This window comes from Rhodamnia argentea, chromosome 9 (genome assembly GCF_020921035.1).
Source record: "Rhodamnia argentea isolate NSW1041297 chromosome 9, ASM2092103v1, whole genome shotgun sequence".
Lineage (NCBI taxonomy): Eukaryota > Viridiplantae > Streptophyta > Magnoliopsida > Myrtales > Myrtaceae > Rhodamnia > Rhodamnia argentea.
In genome coordinates this window covers 18225600-18246966 of record NC_063158.1, presented here as the reverse complement: position 1 = coordinate 18246966, position 21367 = coordinate 18225600, and the positions used below count along the sequence as shown (strand labels likewise).

Here is a 21367-nt window from a genome sequence, read left to right as displayed (position 1 = left end):
AGAAGCCGAAACTCCGATGATTCACCACAAGACGAGGGACGCTACTATACAACTCTACCCGGCAATATCCATTTGAAAATGACATGAAATCTACCTTTTCCACCATCATCCCCTAAGCCGAAAGAAAAATTTTTCTTCCCTTTGTCTTAGGGAATACCTTAAAAATTTACGTTCAAAGTTCATACGAATCAATTTAAAAACTTTACTCAAATCCACTATACAGGCATGTTTGGATTGATTTTTTTTTATCTTTTGCTTTTAATTTTGCGAGGCACACTTTTGTTAATAATCCTCGAATTTAATTCCAACCAATGTTTTAAAATGAGTAAAAAAAAAAGAAATTATTGAAGTCTAAAGCCAAAATAGATGCACCCTAACATACAGGAACTCTCTAGAACTCCGGCCCAAATGCGGACGAAAACCTTCTGCGCCACTCGCTATCCTCCTCGAGCTTGAAGGGACTACAAAGGAGGAGGGTTTTGGTTCTCGAAGCAGCCACTGCAACAGAGACGCCACACCAGCAACGGCATCTCCTCATCCATGGCGTCCGCGTTCGTCACCGTCCCAAGACCCTTCTCCGTTAGAGCCGCTACTCCCTCCTTGTCGAACCAGAGGCTTCTCGGTACAACAAAAGCTTCTATACGCGCACATCTCCCTTTCGCTTCGGTTTTTGCCGTTTATCTTTTGGTTGATGACCGTGTTTCGACTCCGAGCAGGGCTGCGAAGAAGTTCTTTGAGAATCAACGCGGTCGCTACGAAATGGGAACCCGCCAAGGTACTCTTTTTTTGGTTGAAAGATTGCGAGCCCCCTTCAAATGGTGTTCTTTTTCTTTGCTCTTCTGTTTGATTGAATTGCCAATGTACTGTTGCAAATGGGTCTTTGGTGCTTCATCTCATGGTGGTGGATTTGTGGGAATGAAGGTTGTTCCGCAAGCTGACAGAGTCCTAGTTCGCCTTGAGGAGCTCCCTGAGGTATATTTCCTTGAAATTCTTCTCATTGGGTATTCGAATTGTTCCCATTTCAATGATCTTGTTTTGAGTCAGTCTTTCTACTTACTGACTTGTCTTGAGCCTTACGAGCACTTTACGGTGGTACCTCGAATATGTGTCATACAAGTGGGAATGCTCATATGTGATCAAGTTCAGATCAAGTTGCAGTTTGTTCATGGCAAACTTTTTGAAGAAATGTTAAAAGGGATCAGACAGCAGTTTTTGTCTGCGGATGTTGTACCCCAAGCAACATACAATTAGGAGATGAAAACAATTTACAGTCTTGCTTACAGACATTGCAACTCATGTTTGTGGAATTTACAACATAATCCTCAATCTTCATGGCACTTTAATATGGGTTTTGGTTGTAATAGTTTGTTAGAGCTTTTGCTTGATAAATTGCTTAATGCTGCAGAAATCTGCTGGTGGCGTTTTGTTGCCTAAATCTGCTGTCAAATTTGAGCGTTATCTGATGGGCGAGGTGAGTACACTACTGCGATTTACTGTGTTATCTAGATAAATTCTATTTCAGCTTCAATACGGATTTCTGGCTGAATTTCTCTGCTGAACCTGATACCCTCATCACAGGTTCTTACTGTTGGAACAGAAGCAGGGGTTGTGGATGCTGGAAAGAAGGTAGGAAATTCTGTGCATGGGCGTGTGCGCATGTGCGTGTGTGTGTGTGGAGTGGGAATCGTCTAATTGTGGTTCCAGAAATTTCCAAGATAACCTGAATTAGTATAATTGTGTTGCTCATAGATACACTTTGTAGTCCTGCTGCAACACTGTCTTTTTCACATTCCATTCCTTGTCAGCTCTCACTGTTAGTTCTTAAGCTCTCTGCAAACGCATTGTGGTTGATCAGTGCTCTGTTGGCATTCATATGCCAATAAGCAAATCTTCTCGAGAGTCGGAGAAACAGGATTTCTTTTGGTTCCAAGAGAGGGAGATAGAGTTTCGTGTTTGCTTTTGGGCTCTTTGGGGTTTTTGTTTTCTTGGTATTTATATTTAGAAAACCTCCCTGTGCTGGTGAGTATGAGTTGTCTTTCTAATTTATGCTTGTTTAGCTGTAGCTTTAATGGGATGCATACTTGTAACTGTATTACATTGTAGTTGATTAGATGAGTCTCTTTTTACGGCCCAAAAAGAATAATATATTCCCAACTGAAGAAATGTTTTTATGTGGTAGGTGCTTTTCTCGGACGTAAGTGCCTACGAGGTATGCTGGTTCTCTTTAAGATTCTTCGTGAAGGCATCTTTCCATCTACATTCCTTCTGTGATTATCAAATATGACCCTGCCTTCCAATAATGTTAGATGTACCTTTTGCTGCATCAAGTTCTTTAGTGGAGATTTGTCATTATTCAAAACACTCTATCAATTCTTTAATCTGCTTTGACTGCTTTACGTGATGGATAATTTAGCTTGCCTGGACTGCTGAAGAAAACTCTGAATGACTAGGAACTTGTTCCTCTAGAAATTTTCAGTATACCTTTCTCTCTAATCCATCCTCGATAAATCTACTCTGAGAGTTGGCGTAATGAGGTTCTGCTATGCAGAAGGGAGAGGTCTCTGGATAGGGAAATTGTTGGTTCCTTTCCCTAAACAATATATTCAGCTGGATGCTATCATCATGCAATGATTTTTCCATGAATCTCTCTAGAATTACTGATAGCTGGTCGTTGAGGAATGACACTGGAGGATCTTCAAGTCCTCTCTTCAAGTAGTGTAGACGAAACGGTTTTGATGCTGGGTAGATGATGTTAAGCAAATGAAATTAAAGCATACCTTGCACCTCCCAAAAATTAGCTCCTATGACATGCAACATTTATTTTTGTTTGAAAGCTTTCATGTTAATGAATCTCTTGGTGTTATCAACACTCATGCGATCGAAGAGATGAATTTGCTGTGATTTTCTCAGGTGGATCTGGGAGGAGATGCCAGACATTGCTTTGTCAAAGCCGGTGATCTATTGGCAGTGGTTGAATAGAGATTGCGTAAAAGCGAATGTCAGGCATTGGGGCATGTTTTATCATGGGCCTCTGTAAGGTGTAATGATAAACACTCCTATTTAAACATCTCTTTTTGCAGTGAATGGTCAATAGTTGATGTAGCTTCTTCATGCTTTACGGCAAAAAGAATCAATCTGATATGCCTTTCTGATCATGTTATGTGTTTTAAGCCCACGTCCCTTTCCTGTGTAGCTACATAAATTTTAGAAGCAATCTCTGTTGATTTTCCCAAAATATGAAACTGAGACTAATGCTAATTGCCTACACGATTACCACTCCACCCTTTAACAGCACCATAAAATCACTATCTTTCATTGTCATCGTGCCGTGGCAACAACTGCAAAACCATCCAAACACTTTTACCATAGTCGATGTTGCCTACAACCTCGCTCACCCTTCACCTCTGGTCCCTCCGCTCAGCATCGCTACTGGACAGGCCTGAGTAGTCATGGTAAAGTTCGGCTTCTACAACTGAAACAAGTTGAAATCGAGACTTGGCTGCTGATTTGTTGTTTACGTGACTGTAGGAATACTAACAGGTTCGCATGTTTTCCTTAGTCAACTCAGGCAACACGCTACCACTAAGTGAACTCGGGGATCTTGATGCAGTATATGCATCGACAATGTTAAAGAATGAATTTGAGTGGCCCCTTCAAGAATGTATGCTGAAAGCTAATTTTGCTTAGAGAAACTGGAAGAAATGAAACCATGCAAATCTAGTCAATTTGCTGGGCTATATTGGTTTAGTCCTATCTTCGTTTGTTTCCAAGTGGCCAGGGCGCTTGTACCCTTGAATTATATAGGACTGACGGTGCTCTTGACTGGACATCCTTTGTTCTACTCCACTAGAATCTTCGTTATTGTTCTGCTTCGGGATTTTGCTATGAACCATAACTTCAATCGGCCCGTCTTGCCTGCTAGTATTAAGCAAGAAACTAAGAGCGATGCCATATCTTAGCTAAGTGATTGAGAAAATCCTAAAACCAACAAAAAAGAAATAACCCTAAAGCATGTTGAAAGGACTAAAAAAGTCCATAATCCTTTCACCACTTCCAAGTCAACTATATATGAAGATGCCCGAACTTTTAGTCAGCTTACTGAAGTCAACGGGTGGGAAAGATGTCCCTTGAATGCCCAAACTATGTCCCCACCCCTAAATTTTTGTCACTGGGCCATTTCAAAGTAGGTTCGATTTATAGATTAATTGCATCAATTTGAAAGTAGCTATCAAGATGTTGGGATGTGATTCTCTCAACCAATTGATTTGATTTATCATCTTGATATTACGATACATCATTCCTCATTGATATTTTGATAATTCAGTCATAATGAGGAGTAAATTGACTAAGAGTCATTTTTTTTTTTTTGGGCTAACTAAAAAGGTAGCATTGACAAAAATGTAGATTACTTGTATGAGCATGTTCAAACGATGCGTCATTGGTTGCTTAAACCATTGCTTAGTGGACGAGCCCGTCAATAATAGGTGAGTGGAGAACTCGAGATGAGGTATACACCTAAATCCAAAAGTTGATTTGATTTATCATCTCGATATTACGGTGCATCATTCTTCATTGATACTTTGGTGATTCAGTCATAATGAGGAGTAAATTGACTAAGAGTTCCTATTTTTTTTTTTTTTTTTTTTTTTGGCTAATTGAAAGGGTAGCATTGACAAAAATGTAGATTACTTGTATGAGCATGTTCAAACGATGCATCATTAGCTGCTTAACCATTGCTTACTGGACGAGCCCGTCACCGAGATGTAAGTGAACTCCTTAAGATCAGGGATGAAACTTGTCTTTCACTGATTAATCAAGATTTCTTAAAAACCAACTGTAGATTGGTGAATCGAGAGCTCTCAGCTTGCAAACCGCGCTTTAGATCACTCGGTGGTAATCAGCATAAAGTGCACACACAAAAAAAAAAGAACTTTACTTTTTGCAAGTGAATGTTCCATAATCAGACGCCATCTTTTTAAGAGATTGCTTCCATGTTCTTTGTTTTAACAGGTCGATAATTTGCTTATGTTTCCAATTTTCACATGTCCCAAGTCAAACACCTTGCTACAAGGGGAAGACCAAAATGTTGTCAAATCTCTGTCATCTTAATGGTAGCCTTCAGGCCGACGAGAAAACCTTAATTGAAGTCCCTAGATTAGCATGACGCATTAGCTTTAACCCCTTTTATCGACGACGAGGAAAGCCTGTTTTGGCATATAAACCCGAGCAGACCGTCTCAAGAGTAGGTAAGCCGCGGTAGAAAACCCAAGTGAATTACCTTTAACATTCTCGTGCGTGCGCGCATGCTCGCGTGGACATATGCATGCAAGAAAAGAAAACAACAGGACATGTAATGAAACCTGAAGGTGAACACATTGTTGCCCTTTTCGCCAATAGTACATGTCACTGATGAAAGGCTCAACAGAGGAAGGGAGAAAATGACAATTGTGGCAAGACACTGAAGATCAAAACTCAAAACAAAAGCAAATTGTTTAATCGAATGAAGATCCTGTAATTTTGAAGTGCTTCATTGGATGTATGAATTAATCTCAACCGTTGATGCATGAAAATGCTTCTTGATTATTTGTTGGTATGTCAGTGAGGATGGGTGTGAGCATAAATGGAGAATGAATTAGATGAGGTAACCTTTTCTAAGAGATACGCTTATGTAGGTTTGTAGACAGGTTTGTAGACAATAGTTAATCATCTCTTCCCCCCTGGAAACATATACATCCTCCAATTCATTTGTCCAGGATTGCCCATTTGAAGTATGAGTTAATGTAAGCAAAATATACTTTTCAAATGAGAGACACAGTAGGCAAAATTTGTTCTGGAATGTGAAATTCGTACCCTGGCTCGAGGTTTCTTTGTCAGTTGTTTATGTTGGAAATCATCCTATTGTTTTCCAGATCTACTGCCTTTATGACATTGTTAGGCGTACTTGTTCTTAAGAGCATGTGTGATTGATTGGATATACTTTTCTTTCTTCTGTTTATCATATTACTCTCTTTGCCGTTTTTGACTTGAAATTCAGGAGATCTTTAAATTCATAATTTGGTTGTTTCATACTTCATAATGAGCAATTTGTTTTCAAAGCATGGGGATATGACTTTCGGTTATCGACTGCTGGTGCCCCTATACGTCAGATTTTTTGTCACACAAGCTGTTGCCTGTAACATCAGTAGGTATCTGTGCTTCTTATTAACTTTCTAATAGTCTATCTTCAGTCGGGAGTTGCTTATGAACCTGAGGAGAGTAAATGAGACCTGCTTTTTCTAATCATCCCAGCTAGAATTTTCTAGGAAGATTCAGAAATCAGTCTTTTTTCGTTAGCATTGAGCTTGATTTGACATGTAAAGTTGGACATGATCTGAAACTCAGAAGGATAGTTGCATGTGTTGGTGAAGTGGCAACTTGTGATCTGGAACATATCCTGTCATCATGTTATTCAGTCTTTTGTATTAAAAATGACTGCCATTATATGGTTGCAATGGTTTGGAATGAGAAATATTGCTGAAGATAGGTATCTGCCGCAGCTATAAGCGTTCAAAGCATCTCCCTTTCTCACAAATTCGCAACAAGAGACATTTATTGATTGATTGTAAATTATCAAACTGACTGGTGCATGTAGGGATTTGGATGGAACTGATTCTTGTCCTGACGTTTGGCTGTACAACTGTTTCAGGTCAATGTGCTTACACATACTGCAGAGGTGAGATATACAAGGGAACAGATGAAATGGATAGACGAGTTGAAACAAAAACATCGAAAGCAAGATCAAAGAGACAGTATTGAAGTTTGTCAGGATCTTAAGAAAACAATTGACAATACCACATACAGCAACAATCTTGTATGCAGGGCAGATGAACGATGTGACACTAATGGTCATGTCACATTGGAGGGGAGAATTCCTTTAAGTGCAGCAAATATGGTTAAGACTGGAGAAGGAGAAGCCAGTCCAAAAGATATGAATGGGACTTATGGAACTTCAAGAACTTCTGGAAATGTATTGGATGCAGCTGAGGGAGGTGCGATCTGGGATATTTTCAGGAGAGAGGATGTTCCTAAGCTGCAGGTTTATCTAAAAAAACACTTCAGGGAATTCAGGCACACTCATTGTTGTCCTATGCCTCAGGTAATTGCCCAGCTAAGACGGCCTTATGGACTTGGAGCTCTGATGTATGGTAACTTTCATAGAAAGATATAAGGCCGTTATTTTGTTTTTCCTATATCTTCTAGAGATAGAATGTTTTACATTTCATTCCTTTAGTGAAGGGCTTTAAATGGTGCTTAGGTTCTGTTTGATTATCACTAGCTTTTAGTGCATGGAGAATTCTCTGTGCGAGGGATAGTGTCATAGATGGATCTTCCGCCACACCAAAGCTTTGGTGATAAGTCTAATCCGGTCCTGATAGAGAGATCGATAAATCATGCTGGTTGATAGGTCCAAGTGGTGTGCTTCAAAGTCTGTGACTAATCAGTACTACAGGCTGATTGCATGACTTGTGGTGGCTATGTAGCTTATCAAATGAAACCATAATATCAGCTTTTGACTGATTCAGGAGAAGTTCAATTTATTTTTGTTCTTTGTGCTGCTATGCAATTGTTTCCTGACTTGCAAAATAATATCCATATTTGCTCGGTGTAGGTTACGCATCCAATACATGATCAAACCTTTTATTTGTCTAGGGAGCACCTAAGGAAGCTAAAGGAGGAATTTGGTTAGTCTATTACAGTATGTCCACGAAGTCTGCACATTAATTATTCTACTTTTTGCTTATTGACTTTCATGTTTCTGTGTTTAGGAATAGAACCCTGGACATTTGTGCAGAAGCTTGGTGATGCTGTCTTCATTCCTGCTGGCTGTCCTCATCAAGTCCGGAATGTGAAGGTGGACAATTTTATTGTTAGACTGTTGATCCTTGATCTTTTGGAAGGTGTGCTCTGCTTGTGAAATAAAGTAGACTTCGATGAATTGCTTCTCAGCAAATATCCCATGAAACATGAATTTCTTCTCAGAAAACTTGATCAATCGTGGACTGGGAGGTGAGATGATTACAATACTCACTGCTAATTGGCACTAAAGCAAATACCCATTCAGCTAAGAGATGTCACATTTTGTGCCAATCAAGAGATGACCTCACTTTTGAGGTTAAAACCACACCTTTTGATAATTGTCACATTGCTTCTTTACATTCATTGAGGTTGATTATTTTTACTATCTGATGCATGTCTGAAATAAAGCAGAGCCTTTTTCGTAGATTGCATAAAGAACAACCTTATGAATCGGATTATTTGTATAGTTTGATCAGAATGTCACATGTGACGTTGTAATGATTTATGTAAGTTGTTTGTTAATCCTATACAAATTTTGTAGACGCAATTAGTAATCTGTTTTATTATCTCCACTGTTACTGCACGTAGGATATTTGATAATACGAGTGATGCTTCCTCATTAACCAATTTTAAAGAAAAAGCTGATCAGCTGGAGGATGAACACTAGCTGAATCAGAATTTATCGAAAATTTGAAATAAATAATAGCTAAGAAATATAAAAAAGCTCCCTGGGTGATACAACACTGTGTTTGACTTACTTTGAAAAGTGGAGAATGAAATGCTCTCTGCCTAAATGGTTTGGCTACTCTAGTGCATTGATATCTTAGTTTTCCAGTATGTCTTACGCTGCTCTTCTTTTTTTGCAGTCGTGTATCAAGGTTGCACTTGACTTTGTTTCTGCTGAAAATGTTGGTGACGGCATCCGCTTAACAGAGGAATTTCGTTTACTTCCCAAAAACCATCGAGCCAAAGAGGACAAGTTGGAGGCTTGTTACTTCTACTTGCACGATGAGGTTGTGCATCGACATTAACATAATTGTTGATTGAATCTCATATTTAGAGAAGTCTGTTTCTCTTTTAGTTTTTTGTCAAATTTGGTTGAGATCCCTATTGAGACAGTATCGTCTTTTTGTCTATTATTGCAATCTCTTCCGCATGTCAACATTTGATGTTTACAGACTGTCATCAGTAAATTAACTGCGTGGTTTCTCTACTTTGGATGGAATCGTGGTGAATTTGCAGTTTGCTTATTGACAAGACTCTTAGCTGGCATAGCAAAAGATACCTTTCTATGTTAACACGCGAGAATTTAATTTAAAGCCAGCTGCGCACATAGGAAAATTTTACTGTCAGAATGCCTTCTCAACATGCATTACTTCCTAGAGTTGTAAATTAAACATTCAAAGTTTTTTGTTGGAAGTGTAACACTTCTATTCTGATAAAATATTTGTTTGGGATGCAGATTAAGAAAATGATGATTTATGCTGTCAAACAGGCTGTCGAGTGTTTGGAGAATGTGGGGTAAGAATTTCACATAATTTTTTGTGCTAGTTGATACTAGTGATAACAATGGGTGTGAAACATCTTCTCTGAAAATATAGTGATGGGTTCAGTGGCTTTGACTTGATACTTCACTCTTATTTTAGATATTCACTGCTCATAGTTTACACATATCATGTTCAAATATGAGAAAACATACGGTTGTATAAGCAATCAACAGCTATTTCAATGCTATACTTACTGTGATTCCCTCATTATACTTGGTTTTCTGCTGTGAGATTCAGGCCCTGAGCAGATGTTGCATCCATCTGGTATAAAGTTCAAGCAGTACGCTGCTTTGGGTTATGGTTATGGTTTTTTTCTCAATGGTAGACTTTGTCCGATCATCCCACAATTAAAGTGATCACTTGGTTCTTTTTTGTAATATCGTCCTTTGGCTTGGTTGGAGCTGGTGTACATAGTCTGAAAAATTGACAGGCAGCAGAAGTCTGAAATTAATGAATAGTCAGTGCACTATAAGTTGCCAAGTGTGATTCCAAGTCTTTATCATATTTTTGAGTTATAGTTGTGTCTCATTGAGTTCTAGCATGAAAAGGCCTAACGCTTAAAAGTCATGTTGCGTTCTAGGAAGTATGATTTAACAGATGATGAATTGATGGTCGCATCTTCTTATGGCTATCAAGGCAAATTTCAGCAGGACTACATTTTGTGCAAATATTATATTTAAACTAGACCATGTCAATCGATCTGCAACTGTTATGATATCTTCTGTTAGTGACATCAGCTAAAATCTTGAATAGAAAGAATAGCCAACATGTTAATTGAGAAAGATATATACAACATCGAAACAAAGAAAGGAAGAAAGATTTAAAAAGAGGAATATGTGAACCAAATTCTATGAGGATAGTGTTTCTTGTGCAAGGTTCCAGTGATTGTTAGTTTCTTCTGTTGAAGCCTGGAAAATGGTTAGGACGAGAAATTTATCTCACTTGAAACGATAATTGACATCTTAGTGGAGGAGAATTACCAAAAGAATCTTAAATTTATTTTAATTGTGCAAGTTGGTCTTCGTCTTAATTTTTTTTTTATTTGCAATTTTAGTCCTAAACCTTTTGTATTTGTCAATTGCTCAAACTTGTGCGGTCGGTGCTGACATGAATTTTTAAAATAATATTTTAATGATATATTTTATAATTTTTTATTGTTCGGTTGCCTGCCCTAATGTTTGGTAGAAAAAATCCAAAGAAATCAAAAGAAAAAACTAATAATAAAATGTTCAAAAACTTTATCAAAATATTATTACAAAAAAGTCCACTTTATGGCTAGTAGGATGGATTGAATGGACACAATTACAAAATGTTTAGGATTGAATTGGTACTCATGCGAAATATATAAAGATTGAATTGTTTTTCTTATGACTGAATTAACACAATTACAGTAAGTTTAGAACTTTTTTTGTCAATTTTCCAATCTTAGTGGGTCCTCCAAAAAGCATCGTAAGCGCATCTAGAGGCAGTTTCTGAGAAATTTGGAAGCGATGTCTGGTTGGAAAAAGCTCTTCCCTCTCTGAAGTGATGTCTATCGAAAGTATTATTCCCAATGTTTCTATCTATTTTCACGTCTCTTTTCCCCATCCCTTGCTTGGTAGCAGAAAGAGTTGGAAGCATTCACAATAATATTCTGGTGGGGGTGATTACGAGGAGGCTCTCAATGAGATTTTCAATTGAATTGAAAATCTCATTCGTATCATACAAAACATTGGGAATAGTGCTCTCAATTGAATAATCTCAACCAGCGACAACATTTTGGATTGCATAATCAACCAATGAGATTTTTTAAGATATAGAAGGGAGTACCATGCTGGATAGATGATCCATGCCTAAGTAATATACGAGTTAATTCAATAAATCGATGCGGAGCGTCTGTTAAATGTTCATAAGTCAATTACAAAGTTACTAGAATTGCTAAACATCTTACACGTAATTGAGTAATTTTGGCTTGGTCACCTAGGTAGCTAACATTGCTTATGATCAACTTCCAGTCATCGTCCCGCAATTGTTGAACTTTGCATGATTCCTTGAACGACCAAAAATTGCCAGAAAGGTCCTAAAAATATTACAATTATGTCAATCAAATTATATATCTATGTATATATATACTAATTCAGTCCTAAAGCTTTTATATTTGTGCTAATTCAATCTATCTGATCAATTTTGCTTGAAAATGACTAGCGTGGCTCTGCTAATATCGATGTGTTATTTTATAGGAATATTTTAATATTTTTTGAATATTTTTACTTATCTTTTCTCATTCTTCTTTTTTCTACCCTTTCTTTGTCCTATGCCGACTGGATGCGAGTGGGGGGCTCGCCTCGCCGGCCATTGACGAGGCGTGACATCTCCTTTGCTAGGCTTAAATGAAAATGAAAAAAAAAAATAAAAGTAGTCGGAAAACGTTAAAATATTATTAAAAATTACCACGTCAATTCTAATAGCATAATATCAACAATTTCTAACCAAAATTGATCACAATGACCAAATTGGCACAAATACAAAAACTTTTAGGATTGAATTGGCAAAAAAATAATAATTTAGAATTGAATTGGCATAATTGCAATCAGATTAGGGCTTTTTCTAGTAATTCTCTCCTTTAAACGACAAACAAAGCAATAGTAAGTACCCTTTCAAGCACAACACACACCAAACCCCAAACCACCACCCCACCCCACCCCACCCCACGCCAACCCAACAAAACCCACCCCCAAGGATAATTTTATCTAGACTATATTCCACGTTATCCTATTCTGGGCGGGAGCCAAACACAGAATAGGACAAATTTTATCCCATCATGATTTTTTTATCTTGTTGCCAAACGCTGCGTGCGCGCAAGCGCTGCCAGGTATGGCGAGCAAATCAGTTCCGTTCTGTCAAAGCCCAGTCGCACTAGATTAGCTTGTTCATCTGTCGCTATTTTCTGCCCCGGACATGTGCATGCTTGAAAAGAAAACATTAAAACATGTAGTGAAACCTGAAGATGAACACATCCTTGCCCTTTTCGCCAATAGTACGTCACAAATGGAAGGCTCAATGGAAGAAGAGAGAAAACAGTCAATCATGGCAAGCCATTGAAGATCAAAACTCCAACAGTCTCAACTCTACCATACCCTCTTTTCTTTTGGGGGAGTACCAAGCGACGACTTTCCCAGATCGCAAAAGCCTGAGAGAGTAGCTCAAACTATATATTAAATCCTCGACATGTGGGCCTTGTCTTCCTGATAAAGAACCCAGGGAGAACTTGGAATCTACACGGAACACGATCGGCCCTGCGACCTAATGAGTCAAGTCCAAAAATCAGATTTGCACAAAGATTCCATTTACTATCAATGACATCCTAACAGGCGATGCCAAATGTAATCTCTTCTGTACAATCTTTAAGAAATTCATGAGAAGTTCGTGTTTCATAACAAAAAATTGGTAAGCAATTTATATGAAAATAGCATTTGATGCAAGAAGAGAGACAGATCTTTGTGACAATTCTCGTGATAGCGCTCCCTCCCTCAAAATAGCATTTGATACAAGAAGAGAGACCGATCTTTGTGACAATGCTCCTGATTTAGTAATCTTCTTTGCATTGCCACTTCATTAATAATAGCTTAACCAAAAAAGAAAAAGAAAAAGCAAAACAAAGTGTGTCATAGTGCTCCATATCACACCGCTATTCTACATATGAGAATTTCACTAATGACCAGAACCTTTGATAATCCAGTAATGTCATCAGCCATCATCCTTATCATTTTGTTAAACAAGATCTAAGTTAGAGCAAGGGCGGAGTAATTGCAAGGACTGGTTTCTTTGCTTTCTGACATTTAGATATTCAAGAATTTGCCCATTTCTGCTATTGTCCAAATAACTAAACAAAAGATTTGGACTTTCAAAAGAAAAACAAAGAAACATACGAGTTAAAAAGAACATTAATAGTTCTGTCATAGAATTTGGTATACGAAATAATTTTTATTGCATGCCATAGAATAAACGTTTCGTAAAACAAATAGCTAAGCTTGCAGGTACTAAATTTTTAGATTTCTCCTGCTTTCATTATTCGTTCCTCACAATTGTTGAGGTTTTCAATTCAGATAGAAGATTTTATGAAAGAGGCCTTGCACATCCAGCAACAATTTTCAAAGTTACCCTAGATGTTTCATGTACAAGTAGTCTATAAAATCCGGTGATAACAGTAAAACAATTGCATCTTATTTCACATAAGAAACACAGCTAACAGATGCAGTAATCAATCTGTCAATTTCATTTCCATGCAGATGTATTAAACAAGAAGGTGATCATTTTAGGGTACTTGCAGATGACAGCTTCTCTTTAATAGTTTTTTCTTTCTATTTAGGGTAATCAATCTTGCAAGTTGCAGCTCTTTTTGTTTTGTTTTGTTTAGAACCTTGGGTCACTAACAGATCTGCCACTTCCATCCTATCCAACTTCCCATAGACTAATACTCAAAGTAACACACAGCTTTTCCCTCTTTTGATTTTCCCCTCACCTTCTACATATGATAAAACTGTTAATGCAATAGTTCCTTAACAACAACCATATGCCCAGGAATTGGACCAATTCAAGAAATATAAAGTACCTGCTGCTGAAAAATTAAGTTCACCCTCGGAGAAGATGATGGCCTACGAAAGCTGCTCACTGATGAACCACTCAAAACATTGAAAACTCGCTGGGCGAATGCTGCTGCAGAAGATATGTCTAAGCGAGCATCTATACGGGTGAGGTCACAGTACTTTTTTCTAAACTTCCCGAGTTGGAAAGTATAGCACACTGAACCAAATAGATCAGCATTGAATGGACTCCTCTTTGCACTAGCAACAGAAAATATTTCACCTTCCCTTGATACACCAGCAAGACAGAACTCTGGATTCCAAAACCACGCCGTACAAATGCCACCTAAAACATAGCATTTCATTAGGATAAACCTCACATAAGAAACTACAATTCTGTATATGATACCAATTATTAAATAGACAAAGGAAAGAAACGTGCATCATAATATAGTTAAAGGTCCATGCAATCACCCAAATGTTTAAGAAGTGTTCCACTTTTCTCTTGGTCAGATAGTTTGATATGCCAGCATAACATAACTATGCACAGGCAGCACGTAAGGTTATTGTTTCTCTGAAACATGCAGACTGTTATCCATTCTCAGCAGAAGACAACGTAGACTCACAAGGGGCTGAAGTGGTTTTAACCAATGTGGGACTACTTCTAGCAAAATGGATGTAGACACAGGAAAAGAATGATATTGACATCCACCTGCCTCTTTTCATTTCATACATCCTAAATTCTACCTTTTACATTCAATTTGGAACAATCGTGTCTATCAGAAAAATGTCAAGTCTGTCCTCACTCCTCTATAGTCCTTAATCTATGCTGTCAATGGCTTTCAGAATCCTGTGATAAGATGAGAACAAACCAGAGCATATTCTTCCGATCTGGCCAAGCGATACCATCATTCTCCATCAACTTCAGGGTTGATGGGATGCTATTTACTGGATGTGCATGTGATTTACACAATTAAATTGCAGCTCAGGTACCATCACTTACCCCAACCTGATACCACTACAACAACTATGACAATGCCAGCTTAAGACAATGCCTTGATTGCTCAATAAACATGCTATACAATGTTTTATAGTAGTCTTTAAATCTGCAACTACGATAAATGGCAAGTTATCTTAAAGCCACCTATAAACAATGTGAAAAATAGAAGTTTTTGGAAAGTAGTTCAAAGCTAGTTAGCTCTCTCTCATTCTAAGCATTGCAGTTCCTTTATAACAGCCAAACCAATAAATTTACAACCATTTGTCAATTAGAATTCATGAGTGCAATGTATACAGTATGCTGCCTCAAATGTAGAAGAAAGAGACTCTTGAGCGTGAAATTAGTCAATTCATTCGAAGAAAGTGATAGAAAACTTAATGATATTAATTGCAGGAAAATCAATCAAAAAGTACTGAAGTGGGTGTGAATGATACCAATTATGGCAGATACTGCAGAATGAGGTTCTCTAAGACGTATATCATATGAAGGCCTCCAAAATAAGCCCTTCTCTGTCTTTACCATGACATCCTCTTTAGTCTCCTTCTGCCTCCATAAGTCCTTACTCTTTTCATAAGAAAAGGCAGCCTTTGCGCATAGGCCAGGCATTAAAGCAGAAGGTGGTTCAATATTTGTGGCATCTATTCCATGGGGTTGACCACCATTCTTGTGGATTCCGAAACGGTATCTGAGTCCAGACTCAGAAACAAGGGACAAAAGGTCCAGTGATATTGATTCAGGAACATCCCAATATCTACCATTATGATCCAGGAATAACCCAGGCCAGGCAGCCTCCATCGTGATATCATGATTAGGGAGCTGTAGGTAAACAAGCACACAGATCAAATGGCCTTAGTTGGCTGTTAAACCAGAAAGCACTACAAAAAAAAAAAAAAAATCGACATTTCCAAGACAGAACTTTTTCAAATCTTACAGGTACATAGCTTCAATATACATTTACTTGCAATTATTTGGTTATAAGATGCTGAATATGATAATCCCACTTATTGTTCAAACAGAAGAACATCTACTGGCCAATTTCGAATTTTCACCAACTCAGCTTCATGGTGTATCAATATCCATTGCGTATCTGATTATATGGAATGCCATCATACCAGTAAGTTCCATACTCCTCGATGGAAAGTATGGCTTCTGAATTGAAGTCAACGCCCTACATGTTCTGAGACGTACATTGATATTGGACGAAGTCCATATTAGTGGCCCAGCAAGTGTTTGCAAAAAATACATTGTGCATAAAGAAAAAGCAGCAATGCTTCTCGGGTGGCATAACTTTATGAGAAAGACAAACTATCTTTATATTGTGTAGATCAACACATATTTTTGTTTTGCAGAAAACCCATTTGAAGATTCGTCAACCAAAGGTCCCGAGAAAAGGAAGCACTTCCCTTCCCTATGAAAATAAACATGCTTGTATACATGTGTCTAGAAAAATCAAAGCTGCACATTGTGAACCTAATATTTAAAGTAGACACGAAAAAAAAAACAAGTAATATGTCATATCTCATGCAATATTCGGAAGTAAAAGTAACTAAGAAAGTCTGAAGCACATACCCTGTGATAAAGCATAATTTTGTGGCGGCGTCTTTCCTTCTCACCAAGCTGTTCTGTGCCAATGAGAAGTGATGATGAGGGCGACAGAGAAAGCTGTGAGGACACACCAAGTGAGTAAAGCGACTTATCCAAGAAATGTTTTGCCACATCCTTCAATGCTGAAAGCTCCCATTCATCAACGTTAGAAATTTCTGCTTTTATGGAATCGATCAGTTTCTTTGGTCGAAATCGCCCAACTACTCCAAGCCACCTACGCAAGCCGAGTTAATGTGAGCTTATTCGTGATTTATAATCACTGTCAGAAAGGTGAAATTAAGACATCCATGCTTGCGAACGTTCATAGACACACGTGGGATTCTCAATCACTTCCTTACAATTGAATGATTTTGATAGGATTCAACTTCACCAATCATCCCTTAAAAAGAATGACTATGACTCCCATCCTACATAGAGCAGACCCATTTGTCTCAATCATTAACATATCAAGAAACCATTGCACAATCTGTATCGAGATTGTGACTCAACACTCCTCAGACATAAGCCAGGCTAAACAAGCTAGGCACGGGACATTGTGAAACTTCAGCCATAAGTATATCAAACAGCACAACAGAGAAAACCAGCACAAACCAAGAGCTTAAACAAGAACAAACAAGAACCGAAACCAGGACATCAAACTCACACACCAACTAAGCAGAGCCTTCTCAATCAATCGCTGCAGGCTAAGAACACAAATCAACCTCGTATTGGCACATGCAGAATGCAGTTCTTAATCTCAATTGAAGTAAGCAGCCAGGAAGGGCAATATCATCTTGGAGGACTATGAGCACTAAACATGATTCGATCATTTCAGATATCCACAAAACCAAATTCTCAAACAAAATAAAACTTGGGTCGCCCCAAAGTTTGAACAGCCAAAAAACTGGAGATAAAAACTACCAAGCGACCAAATTCAAAGAGAACTTCAACGCGAATCATCAAACAGAGTTCATCGGCAAGCTCGAATCTTTTCCCCTCTTTCCTCACCAGTTGTCAGTGGCGGGTCGGAGGAGGAGAGACTGGAGAGAGAAAGAGCCCAGTTCCTTGCGGGGGGTGGGGGAATAAGAAGGGATGATGCCCAGAGGGAACCCATTCCGGAGAAACGAAAGCTGCTGGAAGCGGAGGGCTCGGCTGGCGACGGCGCCGTCGAGAGGGACGGGGTCGCCGGGGACCAGCTTGGCGGAGCCGTCGAGGGCTTGAGGGGAGGCGACGTTGAGGTCCCCGAAGGCCGCGTCCATGGCCGTCCTCAGGTTCGCCATTTCTGGGGAAAACTCGAGCGGAAGCTTCGGCTTTTGTGCGCAGTGGGCGACGGGCGTGGAGTGCGCTTCGGCTGTGTTGGGTTGTTCTCTTCCTTATCTGCGAGCGACAGGCATGTTTTTGTTTTTGAATAAGAGAGGGATCGAAGGCTCAGCCGGGTTTTGGAGGATTCCCTCTCTGGGTTTTGTGAGACGATCTACCAACCCTAGTTGGTTTTTTTTTTCCTAAGGTTCCTGTTTCTCTACTAAAAAGAGCATTTTGACCATTTACCTACTTTTCAGATTTACTCTACGCTTCAAGAACTTAGGGCAAATTAAAAAAAAAAAGGGCCCGAAGTCTTCTCATTATTTTTTTTAAATAAGGGTTCTAAATAAACCTTACTTCAAATAAGGACCCGAAGTGCCTTCATTTTTTCAAACAAGAGTCTGAAGTTAACGTTATTTCAAATAAGGGTGCAAAGTGGCCATAAAATTTCAAAAAAGAGCATGATTTCAAAGGTATTTCGATCTTTTTCTATATTTGATATTTGTCTTTTCTATTAATTTTTTTTCTATTTCTTTAAAATTGTAAAAAAAGTATACATAGCCCTCCCGCCTCTAGTTGCTGCCCCATCGCCGAGAGGGCCAGCAAAGGCGAGCGGGGTTGCTTAGACCTCCGTGAAGGCCGATTGGCCCTCGCCAGAACAGGGAGGGGGTTGGGCCCTCTCCCATATCTAGGCGAGGGGTCGCCGGCCCCTCCCTAGGTTACGGCGGGAGTCGGTGACCTCGCCCGGTCCTCGACGGGGGCCATCTACCCTCACCCTGGCCTGGGCGGAGGTCGCCAGCACTTGCCCAAATCCGGGAGAGGGCCTGACCCTCTCCCTATTTTGGCGAGGGCCTTTGGCTCTCGCCTTTGGTCGGTAGGGTAGCTGGCCCTCATGAAGGCGCCCGGTGACCTTTCCCCACACCCCGGGCCCCCGCCAAAGAGAGGTAGCCCTCCTACCGATGTGGTTGTTTTTTTATGTTTTTTTTCATTTTTAAAAACCATAAAAAGGAAAAAATAGAGAAAATAAATAAATCAAAATGACGAAAATGCCCTTTAAGCCATGCTCTTTTTTGAAACTCTATAGCCATTTCAAGCCCTTATTTGAAACATATTATGTCACTTCAGGCTCTTATTTGAAATAAGGTTCATGTTTGGCCATTATTAGAAAAAATGAGAGGACTTTTGGCCCTTTTTTGAAAATTTCCCAAGAATTTAAAACATGGCAGAATATTTTAAATTCTAAACTAATGATGAATAGATTTGATTTTTGTACATTTTGAAATACTTATAGGTTATCGACTAAAAAATGAAAATTTTGAAATGAGGGCCTAAAGTCCCCTTATTTTCTTGAATAATGGTTTGAACTTTGAAGTATACTTTGTTTCAAGTAAGGACATGAAGTGCCATAATTATTTCAAAATAGGATCTGACCAATGGCATTCTTGTCATTTATCTTTTTGAATTTTTTTTTTATTTTTTCCCCATTTTTCTTTATTGCGGCTAGCGAGGTTCCAACGACCCTCGCCTAGATCCGGCAAGGGCAACCCTCCCAACCCTCGTCGGTGACCGGTATGGCCGGCCATCGGCGAAAAGGGAGGAAAAAAAGAAAAGAAAATATACAATATAAAAGATTAAATGATGAAAATGCCTTTGCTTATGGCCTTCTTTGAAATAATGATGGTATTACAGTGGTTTTATTTGAAATATGGAAAAATAAAGGTATTTTAGACACTCATTTGGAATTTTCTTTAAAAAAAAAAAAAAAGCTTACGGGCTTTAAATTCCAAAAAGAAAAGAAAAAAACAAAGCGGAGGTCATAATAAAGAGACCTTTTGTTGCACTTTTCAATAAATAAATTTAACTTTTAAACGCAATGTAATTAACAAATAAAAGATTCAAACATATAAATTAATGTTATGTGCATCAAATTGATCTACAAAACCAATCTATTCAGCAATGTGGCAGATAAAAAATCAAATAATTAAATAAAAGGATCACATTTGAGACCCTAACTAATATATTGTCCAATTACATATTATGTCATTTTCAAAATTCATCTAGTACACCAAGATCAAGCTACGAACTACATTGCTTCTTTTCAAGTCGATTAATATGTAATCTCCACTCCATTTCCCCCTAGCTCGTAAACACTGGTTGAACAGTTACTCATTCATTTATTCTCAGCTTCCGTTTTCTTCGCCTCGTGAAAAATTGATAATTTTAAATATATTTTCTTAAAAATAATTACTTACATCGCTTATAAAAAATGAATGAAAATTTTCATCGTCAACGAAAATATTAGGATATTGATTATTATCGATAATGGAAAAATTTTGCATTTATTAATTATTATTTTTTGGAATTTGTCAATTATTTGCAATCGCTACAAGCGACCATTTTTTAAAAGATATTTTCTAAACCATTCATTTTTCTTGAAACAAACATAACCTAATGCTCACTCTAACTCAGTCCTATCTTTTCGATCATGTAGCTTGTCACCGAAACAATTCTCTGTTCAAGCAAAAGATAGGGAAAGCTCTCTTAAGAATGGGAAAAATTAAGAAAAAAATTTCAAGGTAATGGAGGAAAATTCCAAATAAGGACATGAATGTTCTCGTTTTCTTAAATAAGGGCATAAAGTAGACTTTGTTTCAAACAAGGGTTCGACCTTCAAGATGGTCAATGGCATTTTTGTCTTATACTTTTTTTTTTGTCTATTTTTCCTTTTTTTTTTCTTTTCACCTGTACGAGCGATGCCCGAAGGGGCTAGGTGAGGGTCACAACCCTCACCCCCTGCCGGCCGATCGCAGAAAACAAAAAAAAGAAAAGAAAAAACTAATTTAGACTTAAAATTATTATTGGATGAAAGTGCCCTTGATTAGCCGAAATACTTAACTGGCTGGCTTTAGGCCCTTATTAGAAATTACCATGATTACTTCATGCTCTTATTTAATAGTGATATGGCCACTTCCGGCCATTATTTGAAAAAATGATGGCACTTTAGGTTTTTATTTGGAAGTTTTCTAAGTATTATCATGTGCAAAAGAGTAAAAGTTCAGTAAACAAGTCATTCTAAATGGACCGACAGGCCGACTTAAATGCAAAGCCCGATATCCACCACCACAGTTATAAAAAGAGGAAAGTGTAAAAGTTAATATAAATCCACAACCATAAATACTAGAATACCTTGTCATTCCCGTAATACAGAGCAAGGATCACCCTTTCTTTATAAAGGGGTTTTTTTTCAATTTAATTTTTTTAAAAAAATATTTACAAAAATATTTTTAAAAATAAATATTACAAGTTTGGGCCTCACTCGGCGGTTGGCTGAGAAACTATCTGGGCCCGCCCAGCTCCAGACAAGTTTATTTTTTTTTTTTTTAAAGTATTTTAATTATTTATACTTATAATATTTAGTTTATTTCGTATTTTTTTAACATGTTTATATTTATTTTTTTTTCTTGGGAAGCTTATCTTTATAACATAATTAGTAATAATTAATATAAAAATAATTAAGATCTATAATTAATAAATAA

The 21367-nt window shown here is 38.0% G+C and overlaps 3 protein-coding genes across 3 annotated transcripts; 2 read left to right on the top strand and 1 right to left on the bottom strand.

Moving 5' to 3' along the window:
- Positions 1 to 395: 395 nt before the first annotated feature.
- LOC115726572 (10 kDa chaperonin 1, chloroplastic-like) lies at positions 396 to 3155 on the top strand. The gene is made up of 7 exons (XM_030656494.2): positions 396 to 622; positions 717 to 775; positions 922 to 972; positions 1406 to 1471; positions 1579 to 1626; positions 2180 to 2209; positions 2911 to 3155. The coding sequence occupies exons 1-7, from the start codon at positions 541 to 543 to the stop codon at positions 2977 to 2979; spliced, it is 405 nt and encodes a 134-aa protein (XP_030512354.2). The 5' UTR covers positions 396 to 540; the 3' UTR covers positions 2980 to 3155.
- A 3515-nt stretch (positions 3156 to 6670) lies between these two features.
- On the top strand, positions 6671 to 9915 carry LOC115726571 (lysine-specific demethylase JMJ25-like). Its single transcript, XM_030656493.2, has 6 exons — positions 6671 to 7135; positions 7649 to 7721; positions 7806 to 7891; positions 8703 to 8822; positions 9299 to 9357; positions 9621 to 9915. The coding sequence occupies exons 1-6, from the start codon at positions 6734 to 6736 to the stop codon at positions 9625 to 9627; spliced, it is 747 nt and encodes a 248-aa protein (XP_030512353.1). The 5' UTR covers positions 6671 to 6733; the 3' UTR covers positions 9628 to 9915.
- A 2442-nt stretch (positions 9916 to 12357) lies between these two features.
- LOC115726569 (protein TRIGALACTOSYLDIACYLGLYCEROL 4, chloroplastic) lies at positions 12358 to 17989 on the bottom strand. The gene is made up of 5 exons (XM_030656490.2): positions 17538 to 17989; positions 16515 to 16764; positions 15380 to 15761; positions 13975 to 14291; positions 12358 to 12665 (listed from the first exon to the last, which is right to left on the bottom strand). Exons 1-5 carry the CDS (start codon positions 17807 to 17809, stop codon positions 12468 to 12470), a joined length of 1419 nt encoding a protein of 472 aa, XP_030512350.2. The 5' UTR covers positions 17810 to 17989; the 3' UTR covers positions 12358 to 12467.
- Between the last annotated feature and the right edge of the window lie 3378 nt (positions 17990 to 21367).

What these genes read in the sequence shown, in the direction of transcription:
- LOC115726569 (XM_030656490.2), bottom strand. Translation starts at nt 17,809, where the DNA reads ATGGCGAACCTGAGGACGGCCATGGACGCGGCCTTCGGGGACCTCAAC. An exon ending in CGACCCGCCACTGACAACTG is followed by an intron (nt 16,765 to 17,537) that starts GTGAGGAAAGAG and finishes CGGCTTGCGTAG; the next exon opens with GTGGCTTGGAGTAGTTGGGC. An exon ending in ACTTAATTTTTCAGCAGCAG is followed by an intron (nt 12,666 to 13,974) that starts GTACTTTATATT and finishes TTGACTCATTAG; the next exon opens with GTCGCAGGGCCGATCGTGTT.
- LOC115726571 (XM_030656493.2), top strand. Translation starts at nt 6,734, where the DNA reads ATGAAATGGATAGACGAGTTGAAACAAAAACATCGAAAGCAAGATCAA. An exon ending in GAAGCTAAAGGAGGAATTTG is followed by an intron (nt 7,722 to 7,805) that starts GTTAGTCTATTA and finishes TTCTGTGTTTAG; the next exon opens with GAATAGAACCCTGGACATTT. An exon ending in ATCAAGTCCGGAATGTGAAG is followed by an intron (nt 7,892 to 8,702) that starts GTGGACAATTTT and finishes CTTTTTTTGCAG; the next exon opens with TCGTGTATCAAGGTTGCACT.
- LOC115726572 (XM_030656494.2), top strand. Translation starts at nt 541, where the DNA reads ATGGCGTCCGCGTTCGTCACCGTCCCAAGACCCTTCTCCGTTAGAGCC. An exon ending in GTCGAACCAGAGGCTTCTCG is followed by an intron (nt 623 to 716) that starts GTACAACAAAAG and finishes GACTCCGAGCAG; the next exon opens with GGCTGCGAAGAAGTTCTTTG. An exon ending in AGCGTTATCTGATGGGCGAG is followed by an intron (nt 1,472 to 1,578) that starts GTGAGTACACTA and finishes CCCTCATCACAG; the next exon opens with GTTCTTACTGTTGGAACAGA.